This window comes from Fibroporia radiculosa, assembly GCF_000313525.1.
Source record: "Fibroporia radiculosa TFFH 294 genomic supercontigs, scaffold1246, whole genome shotgun sequence".
Lineage (NCBI taxonomy): Eukaryota > Fungi > Basidiomycota > Agaricomycetes > Polyporales > Fibroporiaceae > Fibroporia > Fibroporia radiculosa.
The window spans coordinates 60,470-82,423 of NW_012133277.1; the positions used below are offsets into that span (position 1 = coordinate 60,470).

Sequence of the window (21,954 nt, forward strand, 5' to 3'; positions counted from 1 at the left end):
ATACTGTCCTCTCTGTTTTGCTTAGTATTTCTCGTTCGCTCTACTCTTCAGTAACTTATTTTCTGGAAGATAAATTTTGGACCCTATGTGGATTTTGCTTTTTATTCTTCGTCGAAAGCCTGCCTGAAGGATAGTTCTCGTTTCTCGCTTTCTTGCACCTTGTTCTGCTACTGACATCCCTGTCATTGACATACACCCCCCTGTAAGTATCCCATAATGCGTGTCACTGATCTTTACTCGTCTGAAATATCTGGCCTAGGATCCCGTTCTCGTAAGTGTAGTTGCATCCTGACCTTCATGTGTTCTCAGACAATCGACTGGTGCAATGTGTGAGCCTTAGTTCTTGCAGCCGATCGCGCCCGTACAGCCGGATGTTAACGTGAGTCAGCAATGAAATACCATGGGTCATTGAGGGTAATATAGGTGCACGGTCTGACCCGCCATCGTCGTGATTGAAGATAGTCTGATCTTCAGGCCTCAGGCCCCATGTCTTGTGTTCGTCTGCTGATCAATCAACGTACATGTACGCTTTAAGTCGGCTCAACATTGCGCTCATTTTGCTTGTCCGTGTCATCTGTCTCAGGTTCAAAATCAGCTATGTCTTTACTACATCTTCTGGTAACAGGCTGTAGTGAACGGTACCTCAGATCGGTACTTTATCAATGGCATCGTTGAGCTTTCCAGCTTTATTCGCAGCCGTGCAACTCCAATTCACCGTGTATTATACACATCCCAGCTGATTATTTCTCATGCCGATACGCATGGTGTCAGTGACAGCAGCGGACATTCACACAAAGTGGCTTTCTTCCGTCATCAATTGTCCTTTTCAGAACTGAGTGCCTGATCCATGAGATATCATGTACTTTACATCAACGATAAGGACGAACGCTGGAGAAACAAATCTAGGTCGTAATAAAATGGTACCGGGAACGTGGTCGTGAAATACCGAGTGTATATAATGTAGTGTAATCCATCGTGACGTGGGCCATTACTCCCTGTATGAAACTCATGCTAGACCCACCATCCCTTGAAAATTCGCGCGGAAAATTGTATCGGCAATTAGGCTATGCTGGGAACTTGAGTGACGTCGTATTTTCCGCTGGGACCATTGCCTCAAATCTAGAGCCTTCAGAGTCATGTACAAGGACGGTAGCGCGAGGTATCGAAGATGCTGGGCTAACTGGCTCAGTGGCTGAATCAGCAATGGAGGACGTGTCCGAACCAAGATATGATGATTCTCGAGGGAGGGACACGGGGTTGGGTCGAGGAGCCGAGATTGAAGAAATACTGGATCTTGGGCTAAACAGGCCACCCAGCTTTCTGGAAACGGGAGAAGGCGCTGCAGCTCCAGCAGAGAGGGGCGAAGTGATAGGAAGCGGTGTGTTCGCGGGCGTATCTGGAGTACTCCACAGTTTGAACCCCCATCTGGACGCACTTCCACCGGCCGGACTTGAAGCAGAGACAGGCGGGGACTTCATCGCTGCACGAAGGTCAATCCGAGAAGTCTGCTCCCCAACACCATTCTCCGCGATGAATGTTCGAAGTGCCCTGACGCACATCTCGGATGCTTCCTTTGCTTCATGCGCCTCGCTAAGCTCGTGCCTGGTCTCCTCTAGCTGCTCCTTAATCGCCGCCAGGTCCTTACGGAGCACTTCCATTTCCATAGCATCGAACGATGGCCGTTCCGGTAGCGGAGGCGATCCCAGTCCGAACAAGCCAGACATACGCCTAGAATGTCTATTTAGAGGGGCACTAAGATCACCTTCAAAGTCTGGGGATAACGGCCATTGACTGCTCTCCCCCAAGGTGGGCGCACTCATCAAACCCGGATCCGAGAGGGACGCAATTCGACGATGGCTAGAGCGCCCCGCTGGGCTTCCGGTCAATGGAGTAAACGAAGCACGCTTCGACGATGCAGGTCCATTGCCCATTGTTGCTCCCGCCCGAGACAAATCCAACGTTAGATTGGATACTTGGCTCACCCGCCTACTCTCCGTCTGCAAGCGCATAAGAGCCCGTCTGTTCGTTCCAACATGAGTACTAGGACCTGTCAGCTGCCACGGCACCCTCGTACCTGCTTTCTTCCACCTTCTGTCGAAGCATAGAGATGGCCTCCTCGTCTTCTTTGTGTTGATCCAGCGCATTAACTAAGTGGCCCTCCGCGCGCAAACATTTCTCCGTGATAGTGTGCAGCGCCTCTTTCAAGTTCTCTTCGCGATACTTGGTCTCGGAGAGCTGCACAGATAGAGCATCGCGCTCCTTGGTCATATCCTCCAATGACATGCGCAGCTGAGTGACAATCGATGCCAGTACGTGGGTGTCCAGAGATTGTGGCCTCGCATTGGGAGCAGGAGAGTTGGGCATTGATTCACATTCAAGCTGACGTTCGAGCTCGAGGGTCAAGTCGATGGAATGTGGTCGTGTCGAGCTAGCGAGCAGCGTGTCGTGGTCAAGGGGGTTATCGAAGTTAGACATCGCAACGGCGACAGACATGGTGGCGACGAGTGTTGAACAAAGGGGCAATGTGAAGGAAAGATGAATGATAGAGGCTCGGGCCTCCTTAAGGTGTAGCTGCCGCGCCAGCACTGGACGATGGCAGTGCGGTTCCAATGTCACTGTAAATCTGTACAGCTGTAACACTCGTGCTAGTCGCAACAAAAGACGCGTGCCACTCCATCTGTCTTAGACCTGTCTGCGCTGGAAACCGCCGGATCACACTCCCTTCATGCGTTGCCACAGACGATGACCCAAGCATTCTCTCTTTGTCAAACCTGACAGATCACAGTGACAGAAATAACTGAGCTGGTATTCTATACGTACATCCGTGTTGACCCATCCGAATGTCTATCATATCCATATGTACACTTAATATACAGAGCGCGGCAGTTTCTTTCTTTCCAGGACAGCATAGAGCAGCCATCGTCTAATAGCAACACTCACTTCATCACCCGTGCGTGAGGGGATCAACAAAAACCACCCCGTCACGCTCATTCCAGGGGTATCCCCACATGTGCAACCACTCGCGTACTCCTGTCGCGAGACGCGCTCGCGAAGCTCCGCGAGCAGGATCTTGTGTTCCCGTATGCTTCTCTTCGCCGACGATGAGATAAGCTAAAGACACATGACTTCAGCATTGGTGCAGCCAGTCAATATGTGCCAATCATGCTCACCCAGGCCGTAACAATGCTCGCGCTCGAGCTGCACATATCCGACGCATCAGTCTGTAATCTCCTTATTGAACCATAACATGCATACCGCGAGCAAAAATTCTTCCAAAACCTCCGTGGCTTCTGCGGAGTGGAGCCCATGCAGGTCCAACATGACTTCGGTGCGCTCTTCAGGCGTGAGCTTCTTATCAGCACTAATGCTTTGACTGGCAATTCCCAGGCACACGCCAAAACCACCCCCGCAGATGCGTCCTCGAGCAGTGCGGTCACCATAGTCATCCGACCAGCTAGCATCGCGTGAGCGAACAGCTTGCTCAGCGAGTCGTGCCCGTTCGCGCACAAGCTTGCCAGCCGCCTCGACCATCTCCGCACTCATTTTTGCATTGAGATCATGTCCTTCTCGGCTGAAGCGCTTCGCAGCGGCACCGTCGCCTCTCCTCCAAGCGTCAGCGGCGCGCGAAAGACAGGCATTGCGTGCCGCACCGAGCCGCAAGGCTCTGCTTGATGCTTAGTATTCTTTCATAGCAACGAAAATGCAACTCACCTCGCACGGTATGCCATGTATAGGCCATTGACTGCCTCACCGGTGGGTAACGTGGGGAGAAGTGAAGGAGGACGCAGCTTGATCCGAGGAGACGGCTTTGGCGCAATAATAGATGTATTGTGGTGCAAAGGCTCAGCTGCTGCGCCCATAGCCTCTCTGCGCGCTACGATAAGTGCAGGATCCTTGGGTGGTTGGACTTGAGGCTGACCAGGGGGTGTACGTTTGACTGCTGCCGCAAACCTAGTGCGTCCCGGGTCCTGATATCCCCCATTATGGCCATAGCGGTAGCTACCACGACCATTCTTACCCTGCTCTCCAGCAGCGGCTGCGTGATTTAGCGTCGGGAATTCGTCCGGCGAAGTGCTGCGCTCTAGCCCGCTTACATTGATATCTGTGCGAGCCATAGCATGCGATAAGCTGGACACATCGATGTCTTTTGGTAGGTGATGCAGGAACTCGCAGTTCTCGCCCTTGGCGCATGTTCCACGTAGCCAAAACCTACAAAGGGCTCGCTCGAGATCATGACTACATCAAAGCGAAACAACCGATGAGAGCCAGCGCCATTAGCACGATAGAATGATCACCCTCACCTGAAGCGACAGTCGGCTCGAAGACATTCTCCTGCGAGGAAGTACCTGCATACTCTATTGCCACCCGGTACGGTGCGGCCGTTACCAAAGCGCTGGCCATTTCTCATTACTGGTGCACCAAGACCAAATCCGCCCCTCCCACCGCGAACCACCCCATTCTGACCATCTCGAGATATCATTATCACTCTATTGCCCATTGACTGTATCCTAGGCGGACCACTGTTTGTAGTCGGGCTCGCCATAGAGCGATCCACCAGCCAATTCATAGCGCGCTCGAATTCATACCCATTGTTAGCCAACGCTTCTTCCAATTCTGACGGGGCGAGAGTTGCCCCAAATACCGAGCTGAGGACATCAAACGGTGTCATTCCATCCGTGAGCAATGCTGCAGACTCAGAGTCCACCTCTTCATTGTGCTGAGAAAGCCCCTCCTGCGAAAACGATACGTCACTGCCTGTGGGACCAGCGAAAGGGACATCGTCGAGCGATAGGGAAGGCACAGAGCCAGGTGAACTACCCCACTGAGCATCAAGCCTGCTGGAAGTTGGATGAAAGGAACGAGGGAGGTTACTTGCTGCGAACGGGTCGAATGGATCCTCCTCGTCACTGTGGTCATCTGGTCGCATAAACGATCGAAGCGATGAGCTCGGTGTAAGCGCGCGGGGAAGAAGTGCACTCTCGGGTGTCAGGGGTGCCTCAATGGCAAGTTTCGAAGTCGGCCTCGGTGGGTTGTGGGCCCATAAATCTGGGGACGGCGTCTCCGCTCTAAGTGCGGACAGCGATCCCGGGTTAGAGGATGCTGCAGAGAGTGGACGAGGAATAGGTTTGAACTCGTTAGCCTTTGCGTTCAGTGATCTCGGAGAACCAATCGGTGATGCAGGAAGACTGGCAGTGAACTGAGCATGTGCGATCAATGGCGACGTGCCTGGCGACTCGCTACGCGCAGTAACATAGGAAGATGCCTGGTTCTGAGCACCTAGAGGTGAGGTCAAAGGGGTATGTGGTCTGCGGAAAATCATGGCGAGGGGTGAGCTGGGTGCAGAATTAGGTGTATCTGGCCGAGGAATAAGACGAGCGGAGTGCGTAGATGCACGAGATGAAGGTCGAGATATGGGACGACGAGTCGGCGTGAGGAACAAAAATGGAACATTGTCCATGTCGTCCCGGTGCTTGTGCATGAGATCCAATACATGTTGTTCGAGCTAGAGGGACAACCTGTCAGCTGCAATATAGAAGACACTGAATATAGTGGGCTGGGACATGATTGTGTACTAGCGGGGGGGGGGCCGCGGCTAGGCCACGTCGCACTTGGTAATCACTCAGGGTTCGGATGAGTCGTTACGGACCCCCACGCAGCCGCACTTTGTAGAGAATAGCCTGACGAGGGCACCGTTTACGTATTGTTCACACAACGTGGAAATGGAGAGAAGTGATACAAGAGAGATGGGAATTCAAACAATAACCCACCTCTTCTTCGTCTATGGCCCCAAACGACTCCTGGAGAAGCTTCTTCAATTCATCCTCTTGTTCGCCGTCTAACAGCGCAGAGACTCGCCCAACCAGATTCGCATCTACACGTGGGTCGTCCCCATCGGGGTCGCCGTCATAAGCATCGGAAGGCTTGTACTGGCGAGCAATGGCAGAGAGCTGCGCGCGCGTGTGGGGAAACTTGGGCGGCGCAGAGCTTGACGAATATTCATGACCTATTACCGGTCCTGAACGCAGAATATCGTTAGAAGGAACAGGGATGGATATCGTTGGAGGGGCAAGCATGGTGAAGTTTGGGTGGGAGAAACCACGCCCGCATCACGACGTCGACAAGTCGCAAAGATGAAGTTTAGATTCTGGCCCTCATTTATGGCCAATCATGTATTGGCCGACATAACAACCCGATCGCCCTCTTCAATTATCCCGCAGTTTTATTTCGACCTTCCCTGTATCTATGTGAAGCTGCACTTGCCGCCTGTCCTAACCCTCATATTGTATCTTCAATATTCTCAGCATAAATCCAGGCAATCTAGTGGATTCTCCACTAGGTGTTCTCAAGTTGCATCAGTCGCCGTGCAGTCCAGGCGCGGGTGCAAATTCCACGTGGCACACCGAGCGAATATAAGTTATCAACATCACAGCGCTGGCAGCACTAGGTGAATGAACTTATACCCTTACAACATTGAGCGAAGAAATTGAGTGAAAGTGATACCACTTGTTGTTTGCTATCCATAAGTACGATTCGAGGCCTGTCCAACTCGAAGCTTGCACTCACCCATCCATCCCAATCGGAGCTTCAAGTCTGACTCGGAGATTCTCAAGCTGGCCTCAAGCGACTCTAAAATGTTCGCGGCGACTCTCTGAAAATGAAACGATTGAAGATAAATCTGCGAATTGCTAGCACGCAACAGGGCAACCTCATCACAATGAGAATCTGAGAGCTTTAAATACAGCCCCAACCGGCGTACAATCCTTTCAAGTCCTTGCGCACGTGTCGCCACAGCATTTAGGCATCGTTTCCAAATGTAGAGTCGGTCGGCTTCAGCCCGTAATGGCCAGCGTCGGTTTTGACCCACATAAAGATCATCCAACGCTTTGTTGCGGCTGAATATTTGCGAAAGTCTAAGGCATCGGTGTATGCACCAACAGGTGCTTCACTCTGGTTAGTGACTTCAAGTTCCATCAGTGCACTATTACTCATCTGATGGGAACTTGTAAGACACAGCGACCGTTCAACTGATCTCTTTTGCCAAGCTGCTTAATAGACTTCCCTGGGTTGGTCGCTCTCCATCTGCATACTATGTCGTCCAGCAATACCCTTGTTAGCCGCAGTAAGCGGCGGAACATTCCATTGTCGTGCGCCGAATGTCGAAGGTACAGTTATATGTACGCGGTTGTGGCGCGCAGTCAGCTAATTGACGCTGGTCGGTTAAGGCTTAAGCTCAAGTCCGTGGTCGTCGTAGTCTGCATGGGATGTAACTAACTGCGATCTTTCTTTACAGGTGCTCTCGTCAGTTCCCGTGTACAAGCTGTGTGAAGAAAGGATGTGCACAGATCTGCCCTGACGGTTCGTCATCAAAGCGGTCTCTCTGAATGGCATTGAAAAATTTTATCTGAACAGGTTCCCTCACAACGGGAAAGGGGAACAGGTGCCAAATTTGAACTCATACAAATTTATCGAATTTAATGAGTGATGTAGATTCGTTCTAGCGAACACCGAGGTTCTCCACGAAAAGATAACTACGCTGTCCAATCGCGTCAGGCAGCTGGAAGATGCGCTGCAAGAAACATACAGCCAGATTTCGCTCGAACAACACCCTCTGCTATCGGACGACCTTCTGCAGATCAAAAGGCCCCTGGAAAGGGAGACTCCGGAGGAACTTTCCCAGGAACCAGAAGCCGACACTACCGACGCTATCGACGCCATCGGCTCGTTGTGAGTCTTGTGCTATTGTCTAACGATATCCGTGAGCTTATGCTACCGATACATAGACGTATCTCCAATTCTGGCCATACCAACTTCTTTGGCACTACTGCCAATGCCTGGGTAAGTCTCTTGAGTCTGAATTTCATCAATATTGGTTTCCTGACACTCTCCTCTAGTACCTGTTGCAGGTATGCCCGCTTTTATGTATATGTCTGTATCTCTTTGAAAGAATGCGGCAATGTAGAATGAAGAAGAGGACGAGGAGGCGGTTGAGAGCCAGCAGGGCGTTCTACACGCAGACGAGCCCTGGCTTAGCTCCACATTCTTATTCTCGTCGGGTGTCGCGGCGGACACCACCATAAACATTCGGCAGTCATTGATAGGCCATCTACCAGGGCTTACGGAAGCCCGTCGCTTAATTGAACTCTACTTCAGGCATGCTGCATGGATGTACGTGGTTCGAAACTTCGATCTAGGATTCCGCCGTGCACCCATTGACGGCCTTGAATTAGGTATACGCCAGTGCCGGAGACTGAATTTCATACGAGTATTATGCCGCGATTTTACGAGCAATCATCCTTCGTTGATCAAGATTCTATGGAGTCGCACAAGCTCGCGATAGTGTACTTTGTATCAGCCTTAGGGTCGTTACTTGATCTCGACAAACCTTCCTACGACACATTGGAAGCCACACGTTTTTATCAGCTTGGTCGAATTGCTCTCTCACAACACTCAATATTAGAACACCAAACCATTCCCGCGATACAAGCGTTGGTCAGTGCCAGTCCGATGTCCACGGAAGCTTGCTCATCGCACGTGGGTAGATTCTGATGTGCCACTTCATGTTCTTGTCTCATATTGAAGGCCCAAGATGGGCTTTAATGGGACTCGCGGTCAAATTGGCTATGACTGTCAGTTTTTTAAAAATTTTAACCGTAATTACATTATAAATAAATTTTCGCAGCTCGGTCTTCGTAAGGAGACATTCCTCGCTAGAGTTAATCTATACTGACGCTTCAGGTTACACATAAGATCGCGATGGGAACAAATGGAATATGGACCCCGACGAAGCGTTCAAGCGGAGAATGTTATTCTACGAACTTCTCACTTATGACTCATGGCAGGTGAATTTGTCATATCTGACCATTTTGTCTTCTCGTCTGATAGTATCTTCGTTTGTATAAGTCTCTCACCTTCGGCAGGCCCCCTTCTCTCTCGATGGCATTCGTCGATTGCCAGATTCCCGAGAGCGTGATCACCAAAACAGATCAGGGCGAACCCGAAATGAGCTGTACGTCCAATATTATTGTAAATTCGCCAGACGGACATTCCTTATACAATGGTTCGGCTTTTCTTGTTATCAGTCAGTGCCTGGAAGCATCGCTTCGTATCTCGATGCCAGAGCATCGTGCACGAACAGGCGTTTGGAGCCCGGGTAACTAGCTATCGTACCATTTTAGAGCTTGACAAGAAAGTGCGAGAATTCTACTTGCCCCCTTCTCTCAGGATCCCGGGCTTCGGGGGGTCCAAGGGTGGGCCGCAAACTGCACAACCTCTAGAGCTTACCATGCAAGCGCATTGTGCATTCTCAATCAGGGAGATCAGTGAGCACAGATGTCCACCGAAGTCTAATCTAAGCGACAGCCGCTCACAATATGCTATTTGCAGCAATCTTCTACATGCACCGCGGATTCTTCGCCAGCGCGTTGCAGGAAAATCCGGAAGATCCCCTCGGCAGCAGATATGCACAATCTGTCCTTGCCGCTTACAATAGTGCTTGTGCCTACGTTGGATTAACCAAAAGTCTACACTCACGATTGCCAGCACTCATGGAGCGTATGTGGTTTTACTTCACTCACGTGTTCTCTTGCGCGGTGAGTCTATATCACATTCTGGCGTGCTGGACTTTAATTAAATCCTGTAATGAAAGATTGTTCTTGGCGCTATCGCATCGAAGAGTCCAAGTATACCACTCGCACGATCTGCCCTTGTGAACTTGGATTCGGCTTGTAGTCTCTTTGAAGATATGAAACACAACCCGCGTGCGCAGAAAGTCCTTGTGAGTACAACAGCTGCCAGTTCTAGGGCTGTAGTTAACAGTATACATTGCGTTGCAGCCTGTCTTACGCAAGCTGAAGAGCAGGGCTGAGGCGTCCATGGCTGAATATCACTCGAGAGCCTCTGTTTCGCGGAATATTCCTCAGACGGTCGTGAAGGATGATGAGGAATTCGCTGCCCTCGGCGGGAAGACGCGATTAGTATCTCGCAAGTCGCCCTCTCTACCTTCCCCGACGATATCCCACGGCAGCCGTTCACAAGGCAGCCTCAGTCCGCGCGACCTGTCTGACCAGTCATCGCCGCAGAGCGTTGTGCCCCCTGCCAGTGGACCTCTGCATCATCCCAATATAGAGGTCCCGGCTACGTGGCAGCACGGCTACGCTCACTCGCCTGAGATGTACGGATATCCATCGTATGCGCCCTTTGCGAGCTCCGCACAGTACTGGCAACCAGACATCGGTCAAGTGGGGATGCAGCAGAGCCTTGATCAACACGACATGAACCAGCAAATCATGGGCATGGATGTGTCGGCCATTCAGCACGCAGCTTATGCCCACGTTGATCCAATGGCTGCGCAGTACATGGGGACTTACACTTCTGAAGGAGGCTCGCCAGTTGGGCAGATGCAACAGCATGATACCCAGTGGCACAATCTGTGGGCCCAGTTTAATCAACCGTAGGCATTTGTTGGTGCGACGCATAACTTTATATCATACTCCAATCTACCCTGGTTTCCTTGCTTACATACTGAGTGAGTATCCCTCAGCCCTGTCTGTCCCTACTATCTTGCTTTCACATGTAATCGAGTGAACTCTTGATATGAATGCAGGTTTGATGCTGTGCTTCCCTCACCTGCCAGTGAACCTGCACATTAGGTTTAAGTATGTCACGCGCGCCAACAATTTGGCAGACTGAGAGCCACCGTGACAACTTACTATATATGGTAGTCACTCAACGACGGGGCTGAGGGGAGTCGGGACGTACAGTATATGCGATGTCGATCCTCCAGCACCAAGTAGATCTAGTTACAATGAGATTAGGACAGTTGAGTGTAACGTACGTATGTATCGTACATGTGATACATCTTGTCCTGTGGGCGCAATACACGTGACTACAGTCTCGGCCTTGGAATGTGGACATTGATTCTTGAGTGAGAGGTTGTGGCAGCGGTGACTACTGCGTATATCATTTCAGTACTCTCAGTTGAGACCGAATTGCTGCTTTCTGTCTGTTGGATCTGCTTGCCTTGGAGAATACAACTCTGTTGTTGCACTATTGCTCGGAGTGGTCTCAGCTCGGACGTGGAGATGGATGTGGCTGCGACGGATTCCCGGACTCGACACAGCGTCGCGCTGAATCCTACAGCTGCAGGTTTGAGAAGGTATGTTGTGTTGTGAGATGCTAGCCGTCTTTCCTACAGTTTTCCTTAATGTTCTGCAGTGCGGTTTTATCGCAGTTGGCCATATGTAACGTCCTACTGGTGCTAGCCACGCATTCATGCAAGATCTATCTTCTTTCTGCGGACGTTGGTGTCTTCTGGTTGCTTTTACGCGTGCTGGGATGTGGCGCTACGGGTCTTGTGTGTTGGACTGCTGTCTCAGGACAGCTGCGGAAGAAGAGGGCAGTAGAAGTGTGTCGAAACTCATCTTTCGCTTGAATGACACTCTGAATCGTTCCCAGTGGTCCGTCCTCGGGATGTCATCGTTGCTCATGTTTTTGAAGCAAGCTGGACTGCTTACTGCGCTGTACCGACTGCCATCCACTCGGTATGGACCTGTATCACTCATATATCGAATGAGCTTCTCATTCATGACCCTCAGAGTGATATTAATCACCCACTTCTCCGCTGTCTGGCTGAAGACACTTCTTACGCCAACTTCTGTGAGATAACTCAGTATTGTCTCTGGGCAATCTTTGACTTCTTCATGCAGTTCTTCACAAGTTGTGCTGTCGTATTCGCACTTGCCATCTCATTCTTGTCGGACGCTGCTTTTTTCGGTGAAAACTTACGCGAATTGCTCCTCGCGTATGGCGCTCTAGTACTAGAAGCTATAGCGTCTGCTGCCCTTGATCATACCCAAAATGTCCTTACATCTTCACTTGGCGAACCTATGACTCACGTAATGAGCACTTTGGGAGCGTTCATATTTAGCGTCCCCCTATACATGCTAAGACATGTTATGGTGTGTTTTGGAGCCGAAGTGTATCATCATGATCATACTTACTCGTGCATCCAGGCAGAGGAGGCATTTCGACCTTCCGTCACTATCGGTTCCTTGGCTTACATCCCTCTCCTTGCATATGTGTTGCTCTTCCAAGCCCCGAAGGCAACACGGATTGTCAAGAGCCCTTCAACTCCTTCGCAATTCCTCGTATACTCATACTTAATGACAGCGTTCAGCTCTATGTTTATAGGACGAGTGATATTCGGCCGAGCAATCGTCTTAGCTGACTTCCCAGTTGCGGCGTTGTTGATGTATGGTCAGTCCCAAAACGTCGTTCCACTTTACTCGCAGGAAGCTCATGTATTTAGCCCTCTATCCTCGGCTTACTGCCGCTTCCGCCCCAACTCCATACGCTGCAACCTCGCGGATCGTGAAAGCATATCTGAAGTCTATCCTGTCAAACCCAGAGTCGAGAAAAATATTTTATTTTCTCATGTTAAACATGTGCTATATGCTCGTTCAAATGTTGTATGGCGTTTGGACTAACAGTCTTGGCCTCATTTCAGACGGTGAGTCGGCTACACGCAGGTCTGTTGAACGGACACACGATAATGTCATTCACTTATTACAGCCATTCACATGGCATTTGATTGCATGGCCATTGGCGTGGGTCTCATCGCCTCCGTTATGGCCCGATGGCCACCAAATGAGAGGTTCACGTACGGGTATGCATAGCGCCTTCTAAAGCGATTCAAATCACTCAGGATATTGCCTAGATATGGTCGTATAGAGACGTTGTCCGGGTTTGCAAACGGCATCTTTCTAATCCTTATATCGCTGTTCATTGTTTTCGAGGCTATCCAAAGATTGTAAGCATATTATCGGCACGTGAATGTTGTGGCTTACATTTGCCATCTACAGACTGGACCCCCCTGAGATGAACACTAGCCAACTGCTACTGGTCAGCTCCTTAGGTTTGGGCGTTAACCTGTTTGGTATGTTCGCCATGGGAGGACACCACCATCATGTACTTAACGTTCTCCACTCTATCCATAAGCTGAGTTATTGACTGTTCATCACCCAGGGCGGCCATTCCCATTCTCATGGTCATAGCCACGGCCAGGAGGAGAGGTCGTCGCCCGTGACCTCTCATCAACACAATGACCACGAAAGCCATACACACTCGCACAACGATCACTCACATTCACACTCTCCACATCCGTCTTCCGATTCGCGCGATCATACTCACTCACATTCACACTCTCATACACATTCAGCATCGCCGCTCGCTTTGTCTTCTGGTGGAACGCTGCATTCTGACTTACATTCGCACACCACGGATCCCATCATCAACATCAACGGTATTGACTTACAGATTGCATCTGATAGACCATCCCACTCTCACCATCACTCCCATACACATTCCCCGTCGAGTACGCCTAATGACCATTCCCAGGATTTACTCGTTGCCATTCCTCATGGCTTGCAGGCTATGGACAGCCCTCTTACACCCAGCTACAAATTCGGGCATGACGTACACTTCGAAACGCATCACGCATCTGCTCATACACCTAATTTACATGATCACTCCCACGTCCACGATCATGCACACGAAGGGCATAGCCATAATATGCGGGGGGTCTTCCTGCACGTCATGGCGGTAATTAACACTTCATCTCTCCATGTAAATTAGATGCTTACGACGGCGATTATGCAGGACACTCTGGGCTCCGTTGGCGTCATAGTGTCTACACTATTGATCCAATGGTACGGATGGACAGGTTTCGATCCAATTGCATCATTGTTTATAGCCATTTTGATCGCTGCGAGTGTGATCCCCCTGGTGATTGACACGGGCAAGGTGCTAGCGCTCGACATCTCCGACCGAGAGACGAAAATACAGAAGATACTATCGGAAGTAAGTATCCATAGCCGTAACACTCCAACTCTTGCTTATGGTTTTGTTAGCTCTCATCTATCGAGGGCCTTGCATCCTATACGTCGCCTCGATTCTGGCCTAAGGATGACTCGAGCATCATCGGTAGTATACACATTCAACTTGATGTTTCTCCCTCGTCATATGATCCGACAGGACCACACTCCAGCAAGCGTACCGTATTCGCGAATGTTGATCGAGTGGTCGAACGCGTAGACAAGATGCTCAGGAATAAGATACCCGGACTGGAGGAGCTGACGATTCAGGTCGAGGGTTCCACCACACGTTCATAGGATGCATCTCACACTGCAAAGGGCCCTATGGAAATATACATTTCAGACGATGTACTGTACTGATCATAGACTATAACAATTGCTAATCGCGCTGCACTGCGCTCCCGACTGACTGTCCGATGGTGACGCACTCTACAAGAAATGTAATGAAACAGACATGGTATATAAACGCTACAAGCATTTGCGGCTGCAGCTGCAGCACGACTGTTCCTGCTATGAATAGTTTGGACATGGACAAAAGTGAACGTATTATTGCTCGTTGAGATTATTCAGGAGAGTAGTTAAGCATCGTTTTGTGACCATATCACCCTGTATATAGCGACGAGAATGAGTAGAGACTTGGGCAGAGATTGAGTGAATATACCTTGAGAAGTGCAGCAAAAGTATTATCGCGCAATGGCTCAGGGAGGCAGGCTCTGAGAGCCTCTCTTGCCCTGATGATGGGGAAATATTCAATAACAGATTCATTGGGCGAGATGACAGCGCCTCTTACCTCAGATTATCGCTTAAGCGCAAGTAACATCGAACGACATGTTTGAGGAGACGAACAGCCTGTGTTTCTACGAGTTGATTGACCATATTGCTGAGGACCGCACCAACGGCGTAGAACCGCTCGTAGGTGTGGCATATGTACGTGAGCCCAGTTTCATCAAGCAGAATCTTTTGCACGATGAAGATGGCGACAGTTTTGGATAGCTCGGAGCCGGTCTCCATGATGCGGAGGCAGAGAGGGATGATCTCCGTGGACAGAAGGAAGTGGATGACGGTGTTGTTGTCGTTTTGCTGAGCATACCATGCTTAATTAGCGAAAAACTGAATCAGGGAAAGCGCCGCTGTACATTACCTTCACAAGGGCGCCAATCACGCCGAGGGAAGTGAGGCGCAAGTATTCAAAAGGTCGCGTCTTGGAAGTAGTATTCAGGAAAGGATATAAAAATAAGGGGATATGGGCTGCGGAAAACATGTGAATCGCAACGCACAAGAATGCAATCTCAAGTTATATGTTTACCATTGAGGAACAATTGACGGGTGTCGGGGTGCGAAGCTACACATTGTAGGAGGGCTAGGGCATTGCACACCCGGTTCGATACATGGGCAGTGAGATTAGGAGGCGATAGTAATGGGTAGACGGAAACAATTTCTTGAAGAAGCGCGGGCATGACGCCTGTATAGCAAAGATTAGAATGACTTTCAAAACGCCAAATCATACGTAAAACAAGCAAGACTGACCAAAGGAATGCCATAGGATGAGCGCGAGGTGTTCGTACTGCTCCCTCTTCTTGCTCAGTTCCAACAGCGCGGCCTCGCGGGTGTTCGAGTCCAGCAAGTCAATGACCAGAGGGTAAATTTTGCTGTCTTCATGGGCTCGAATGCCGGTGGCTGGGGAGGGACCGCCGGTGAAGGAGATGGCGGATTGGTGAGCGGGATGAGAGAGCATAACAAGCTGATTAGACGGCGTTTCTGCGTAGCCTGCGCCAGCACTGCGAGAGTAGGGGTTATACTGTAGGTTGTGCTGCAAATACGACACAGGTCTGGGTGAGATGAGCCCCGCCATGGGGAGCAAGGAGACCGTTCGGAGCAGACGCCCGCACTCTCAAGCGACCTCACTGCATGCTGACTAATCGAAGCTCCGGAACCGGGTATTAGAGTGAACGAATGAAGAGTGTCCCTTGAATTAGTCTGCAGAGAATATCGTACAGTATCTTACTCCGACACAGACACATATGCGATTAATAGTACAACAACACCCAGAGAGGGGACAGGAAATAATCGACCCAAGTACAATGGCGTTCACGTACTATCAAGCCGTACTTTCACTCATGAGGGCGACAAGGTGTTCCTGTCACGACATCATTGTTAAAAGTTCACAGGCAAGAATGCAACAATGTAGCTGACCTTGTCTTCGGCACTGTCGGCGAACATAGACCAGGGCTCCAGTCCACCTCCGAATTCGACGGCAAAGGAGTGTGGAATTCCTTCCAGTTCTTCATAACCTTCCCGCCACTCCCTGATGTGTCGTACGCTCTTGAGGTTCACCGTTTCCGTAGGCTGTGAAATCTCCTGGATTGACTGTGATTCAGCAATCATACACGGGCGAACGGAATAGTACATACCTCAGGAGATTTAAACAGGTTGAGCATATGTTCATCGAGCTGGAAATATCGTCGTTTCCACGCTGCGCATTGCTCTGCTTGGATCGTAACCCATCCTGTCAGCACCACGCGACTGTTCCCCTCAATCTTGACCTTAGCCTTCAGCTGAGCCGCCATTGCCCGTCGCTCTTGCAAGAGCTGTCGACGCTGTCTCTCCTTCATACTGGAGGCCTCCTTTGCACGTTTCACCTGCTCTTCCCTCCATGCTTGTGCCCGACGGGTTTCTTGAATGCGCTTCTCCCTCGCTATCCTCTTCGTCTCTTCTGCATTCATCTTCCTGCGCTCCTCCGCTTCTCGCTCCTCTGCCTCCTTCCGCTTCCGTTCCTCGGCGATCTTGCGCAGTTCCCCCTCCAGTGATGCCCTACGCTGACGCTCTTCTTCCATGAATCGCCTCAATACCTCTTCCTTCTGCTGCTTCAAGCGAGCTTGGCGCTCGGCCTCTTCCTTGCGTGCTTGTTGTTCCTCCCTCTCTTTAGCCAGTAATGCCTCCCTACGTTTCATCTCGATCTCATCGGGGGATGATGCGGCGCGCCGGTCAGGCAACACTCTACCTCTAGCCACTGGCAATCGATAGGTTGCCATTGGGATGTGCGATGGTGCAGGATAGGTGTGCGTGTGCGTGGAAGGCTGGTACACACCCTTGGGTGGGGTAGGAGGCAACGCGGTATCCAGCTGTGTCCCGGGCACGCTCATTTCGAGATTAGATTGGGATGGCCGAAGCTGTCGCGTGAGGAAAAGCGCGTTTAGCGGTTCGGTCCTTTCCTCATGCGACACAGATGAATCCTCGGAGGGCTCTCGGGCGAGGTGAGAGAACTGATAGGCAGTGTAGATTTGTTGCCAGCTCTCGATCTGTCGGCAACGGGTCTTGAACGGTAGGTCCTTCGGAGGGGTCGGGGGCGGGTTGTCCTCGATTTCCTGAATATGCCTTCGCTTCTTCGATATCAGTCGGTCATTCTTAGTAAGTAGAGACCTTATGTCGAATTTCGAACGCAGCTTGCTTGGGCTGATAGCTATGGCCATAGCAGTAGTGGAACGAATGAGATGGTGTTAAATAATGACAGTTAAAAGAAGTCGAGCAGAGTGTAGAGTAGATGAGAGTTGGGGATGGTGAGACGATTGGCTTGACCTGAAACGCCAGATGAGGCAGAGTAGACCATTGTTCATCGTTGCCATGAATTGCAAACAAGCGTTCACGTCATCGCAAAGGCAGTACAAAAGAGCGCCTGTATTGTTCATGTACAGATTAGATAACGATCCTACCATGCAACAACTGTTGCAAAATACTCTAAGTTATTATACTCTCGACTCCCAACTGAAGCCTCGATATCGATACAGAACATAGCAAACGAGCTTAGCGACTTCCAAGAGTGAATTTTCTAGAGAACACCTCAACAACTTCTTATCTTGACTTGTATAGCAACGACAGCTCCCGTCAAAGATTTTGCAACAAATTGAAAGCCACATGAGCCCACTGAATGGTTTGTTCATCACAACGCTGTCAGCCAAGAGCGACATAGATGCGCAAAGGATTCAGCCGTTCACCGCCATACGGTAAATTACACATACTAAATGGGTCGCTTTACTGTGTCAATGGGCACGAGGCGCTGCGCACATATGGCGACGCGCAGTTGTGCCAGACTATCCGAAATTCCAAAACGAGTATGATATGGAGGTGGTATTAGTCGTCCCATTGTACTAGTACCACCTCTTCCCGCCAACAGCTGCGCGCGCTGTCATCCGAGCAGTCATTCTCACACGAGAACACCATACACGTTCCCCATTCCATCCCCATCCGGTCTGCTGCCCGGCTGCCTTTCAGCGCTTGTAACACCTCTTGCCGCCGCTCTTCGTCGCTGAGTTTCGCGCTTCCCCCCTCGACCGGTGCATTGAGCAAGTTGATCAAGTTAGGCATTAACTGACACTCAAATACGCGCCGCGATTTGCAGTGCGGACATGAGGGCACAGCGGTAGCGTCGTACGTACGCTTTTGCGCAGGCACGACCGTAAATACTGCTTTGGTAACCGGTAGGGGAGATGCCAGCGGCGCAGGGAACAGTTTGTCAAAGACTTGGTCGCTGGCAAATGGGAGGGGCGTGCCGCCGAGTTCATATCTAGAGAATTTGGCCGTCATCACCAGTTTACGAATCACGATCATGATGCTGTTCTGACTGACCTCAAGCATTGTTCGCCTTCATACCCGACCCGCCTTGTAAAACGCTCGAAAACGTGATCCACCTCCATCGAGTTCTCGTACCCTTCCACCGTCCAGCTTCCGCCCTTGTCCTTCTTGCCGTCGTCATCGTCATCAATGTCTGCAGCGGCAGGTACTTTCGTCTTCCGTGCGGGAGGTAGGTACTCCGAAACTGTTGATAGATAAAGTGGCCTGTACGCTGGGGCAGCGCTCCATACAGAATCGTCCAGTACTGTGTTTGACATGTGAGCCGCGAGCTCTACATGGTCTACCTCATTTCCCGTCCCATCTTCATCGCTGACTTCGCTTTCTGACTCGTCGGATGGTGGATCATCCGCAAGCTCTAGTTCAGTGGGGACCTTAGAGGGTAGAGGACTCCCAAACACTTGCGAACCAAGGCTGAAAGGATTCGTGGTGTTTGCGGATTTCATCTGCCGATGATGTCAAATGCTTAGTAACTGTAATAGCACCAATAAGGTGGACTAACGGAGAAAGGGTTGACTTTTGGCACATTCTGAGGAGCAGCCTTTCGCTTTTCCTCTTCTTTCGCCTTCTGTCTCGCGACTTTATTGGCCAGCTTTTCGGCATACTTCTTGTTGTATCTCATGCTCCGCCATGCCCGAACGCTGAGCGTACACTGTCATCAGTCATCAATCCGCCACAATGATTAATTATCAGCCAACTCGCCTACCCTCCTTCTTCTGACAAACTCCCTTCGCACATCCCCACATGTACAGCACACGATCATTCGGGCTATTCTCAAGCGGGCACCAGACTTGTGCGAGCAGCTGCATAGGTTGATCGCAAACTTTGCACAACGCAAATTCGAAAGATGGTTCAGACGCGTTCAAGAACGTCTACATTCAAGAAATGGAAAAACGAGATAATTTCAATACACCAAAAGTACATGTATGGCGAGGGATCGCTCGTACAGGATGACCACCTAATCGAGACACCCTCACGTCGCGCAGGTCCGCGGCGGAGTCTACTGGGCCATCTGGGAGGCCGAGTTGCACGGCCGTCTCGACATCCGAACCCACATCATCGTCCGAATCCGACCAATCATCGTCGTTAATCGGGGCCATTCCGTCTGTAGAAAATAGCAATCAGCATGGGAAGGACTTACGAACACCGGAGGTGAAGTAGGGAATCAGGAAAGCATGAATGGTATAAATTTTGGTGGTCGTCATGGAAAGTCGATGAGAGGAAGCCTCGCCACGACACTTCAGACTCGTCATCTAAAGTTCATCATAGAGATAGAGATATGGAACGCCCCACGAACCTCAACGGTCAATGTTGTTGTGGTTTTGAGTAGCACGACTCAGCGAAAGAGCGCTCAGCTGGCAAGAAAAAACGGATTCCCGGATACACAAATAGGTCCAAGCTGGAAATCTCCGGATCGTGCAATACGAGCAGACTCATCCTCAGATGCTCTTCAGCGTCTAACCCATGTCGATCAGTCCGTCGGTCGCACGCAATAAGCGACAATCTTAGGCATGAGCTTTGCATAACTTCGACGCGCGTGGTCGTCACCTGCTCGTCTATGAAGCTTGCAATGCGAACTATAACGCAACAGTCAGTCTAGACCCTCTTCTGCTATTACACAATATTGTGGCAGCATAGTCCCTGCCGAGTAAGCACAATCCATAGCCCCGGGCCTCTGTAGTCTGAATCCGCATAACGAAAGTGACTGGCTCTAGCAAGGTTTGGGAGGTCATTCGTATTCTAGTGTGTATTCAATGAGCATCTCATGTTCAATGCTCAAGAAGGCTGATGGAGTGCTTTCGATGTTATGCAAGCTTCAAAACGGAATATGAGGTCCCCACAGGGAAACCATCTGACTTCCAAACTTAGCTACGTTTTTCCACTCTTGTTGATGACCCTGTCGACCACGATCCTGGGTACTTTGTAGACGTAATGCCCGGCGAGCCGCTCGGTTTTCGTTGTATCTTATGCAAATTCAACTTATACCCATAACGCATTCAACATGCTTCCATTGTCGTATTCCCCGCAAGGGGAGCAGGTAATATAACTAATCCTTCCGTGGGTTCTTTCTCCCTTCATGCTTGATACAGACGAGGCCGACAACTCACCGGCCAGCGTGAACTCACTTCCCTAGTCGTCCGCTCGAAGACCGTTCTATCATCGTTTCTCAAGTTCCGCGCTCTGGTGTTCTGGAACCTCGTAATGGCGGACCCTTTTGTACCTGTTCCGGCCCACGGACACGAGGTGCGCACCGGTCGCATCCTGTCCATGCGCTAGAACCATGTGTTGACATTCAGCGAGCCCGACAGCTACGGCCTAATGATTATCCTAGTGTGCGTTACTGCCATGTTGTTCCGCATTCCGTGTCCTCGAGCATTCAGTCTTTACAGACCGCGTGTGATCACGGCACACCACCGGCCGTTCTTCCACTTCTCTGAAAATTAGATAGAGTGGCTTATCTGCGATAAACGTTGACCCCGATTTGCTACAAGTCCGCGATGCATTGTCTGACGCTACCCGCAGCGATAGAGCATTATTTGTATCGCAACACACTACCATACCTTCAAGTGCAGGTTCTCAATAGCATCGCTCTGACTGCAACGGGTCATTCATCGTTGTGTTTGACCGGTACATCGCCTTCCACTGCAAACCTTGGCATCATGGTAGTAGCGTGCCACATTTTGTTTTGAACGCGCGTGAACACACAAAGGATCCGCGTTCTGACACATGTCGGTAGGTGCCTCAAATATTATGCTGAGTGGCGGATTAGCTCGTGGATTCGGGATTCATGATCTCCTGAACTCTGTTGAGAACATGAGCAGAATTGTCTCCATGCATTATCGGGCTTCTCAACGTGCGAGTGCCCATGATTTAATATCAAAGGTACAGCACTGGCAGCTTGGCTATAGGCAGTCAGGGTGAAATCAGTTGGTGTGAGCAGTATTATGCGCTTGTATTACGTCTTTACCGTCGAGTTGAGTTGTTGCCCATGGCAGCAGGGGTAGGCCACTCTCATGCCGTGTGATCAGATACACTTTTCAGTGTTTGAGGAATTAGCTGGAAGGTTAGCATAAATTCCGCACTGCGGGTAGTTCCTGCCGAGCATACCTCTTACTCTCGATTGATGCGATGGTGCAGTCATTTGACCACGGGTGGTTTCTTCTAGTGTCGAAGAGCCCTCTTGTCGTGTGTGAAGTGCGGTGATTGTGACTGTTTCCTGTCATTCTCAAGGCACGAGGTAGGATATTAATGTGAACTATGAATATCGTATCGCCGCTGTTATTTTGTAATTAGCTGATCGAGCGTATCGCGATTTGTACGATCGAGAACGAGCCCCCTGATGTTGATATGGGCTGAGCATGCGTCGCAGGAAGGTTCACGGGACCTGGTTTCGTACATATTGCAGAGACCCCCCTTGCAGAAGCGCCCGAAAAGCGCCCCATGTAACGGTCACACT

At 50.5% G+C, this 21,954-nt stretch overlaps 7 protein-coding genes across 7 annotated transcripts; 2 read left to right on the forward strand and 5 right to left on the reverse strand.

The window, feature by feature from the left end:
• Positions 1-1,064: 1,064 nt before the first annotated feature.
• On the reverse strand, positions 1,065-2,493 carry FIBRA_02408 (uncharacterized protein; the record flags this gene model as incomplete). Its single annotated transcript, XM_012324271.1, has 2 exons — positions 1,065-2,019; positions 2,075-2,493. 2 exons carry the CDS (start codon positions 2,491-2,493, stop codon positions 1,065-1,067), a joined length of 1,374 nt encoding a protein of 457 aa, XP_012179661.1.
• Positions 2,494-2,944: 451 nt separating this feature from the next.
• On the reverse strand, positions 2,945-6,074 carry FIBRA_02409 (uncharacterized protein; the record flags this gene model as incomplete). Its single annotated transcript, XM_012324272.1, has 6 exons — positions 2,945-3,111; positions 3,171-3,198; positions 3,256-3,664; positions 3,712-4,236; positions 4,302-5,503; positions 5,769-6,074. 6 exons carry the CDS (start codon positions 6,072-6,074, stop codon positions 2,945-2,947), a joined length of 2,637 nt encoding a protein of 878 aa, XP_012179662.1.
• A 1,099-nt stretch (positions 6,075-7,173) lies between these two features.
• Positions 7,174-10,454, forward strand: FIBRA_02410 (uncharacterized protein; the record flags this gene model as incomplete). Its single annotated transcript, XM_012324273.1, has 16 exons — positions 7,174-7,235; positions 7,292-7,356; positions 7,411-7,438; positions 7,489-7,725; positions 7,782-7,836; positions 7,893-7,904; positions 7,961-8,166; positions 8,229-8,490; positions 8,541-8,627; positions 8,681-8,690; positions 8,749-8,840; positions 8,902-9,007; positions 9,081-9,320; positions 9,385-9,590; positions 9,647-9,775; positions 9,834-10,454. The coding sequence occupies 16 exons, from the start codon at positions 7,174-7,176 to the stop codon at positions 10,452-10,454; spliced, it is 2,418 nt and encodes an 805-aa protein (XP_012179663.1).
• Positions 10,455-11,081: 627 nt separating this feature from the next.
• Positions 11,082-14,168, forward strand: FIBRA_02411 (uncharacterized protein; the record flags this gene model as incomplete). The annotated part of the gene is made up of 13 exons (XM_012324274.1): positions 11,082-11,155; positions 11,215-11,404; positions 11,455-11,540; positions 11,595-11,655; positions 11,706-11,957; positions 12,012-12,255; positions 12,308-12,508; positions 12,571-12,664; positions 12,716-12,808; positions 12,861-12,934; positions 13,217-13,599; positions 13,657-13,857; positions 13,908-14,168. The coding sequence occupies 13 exons, from the start codon at positions 11,082-11,084 to the stop codon at positions 14,166-14,168; spliced, it is 2,214 nt and encodes a 737-aa protein (XP_012179664.1).
• Positions 14,169-14,417: 249 nt separating this feature from the next.
• Positions 14,418-15,723, reverse strand: FIBRA_02412 (uncharacterized protein; the record flags this gene model as incomplete). Its single annotated transcript, XM_012324275.1, has 6 exons — positions 14,418-14,477; positions 14,533-14,602; positions 14,662-14,951; positions 15,013-15,119; positions 15,178-15,333; positions 15,399-15,723. 6 exons carry the CDS (start codon positions 15,721-15,723, stop codon positions 14,418-14,420), a joined length of 1,008 nt encoding a protein of 335 aa, XP_012179665.1.
• Positions 15,724-15,969: 246 nt separating this feature from the next.
• Positions 15,970-17,341, reverse strand: FIBRA_02413 (uncharacterized protein; the record flags this gene model as incomplete). Its single annotated transcript, XM_012324276.1, has 3 exons — positions 15,970-16,008; positions 16,065-16,229; positions 16,283-17,341. 3 exons carry the CDS (start codon positions 17,339-17,341, stop codon positions 15,970-15,972), a joined length of 1,263 nt encoding a protein of 420 aa, XP_012179666.1.
• Positions 17,342-17,999: 658 nt separating this feature from the next.
• On the reverse strand, positions 18,000-19,702 carry FIBRA_02414 (uncharacterized protein; the record flags this gene model as incomplete). The annotated part of the gene is made up of 6 exons (XM_012324277.1): positions 18,000-18,432; positions 18,495-18,943; positions 19,000-19,149; positions 19,223-19,369; positions 19,445-19,602; positions 19,639-19,702. The coding sequence occupies 6 exons, from the start codon at positions 19,700-19,702 to the stop codon at positions 18,000-18,002; spliced, it is 1,401 nt and encodes a 466-aa protein (XP_012179667.1).
• Positions 19,703-21,954: the final 2,252 nt, after the last annotated feature.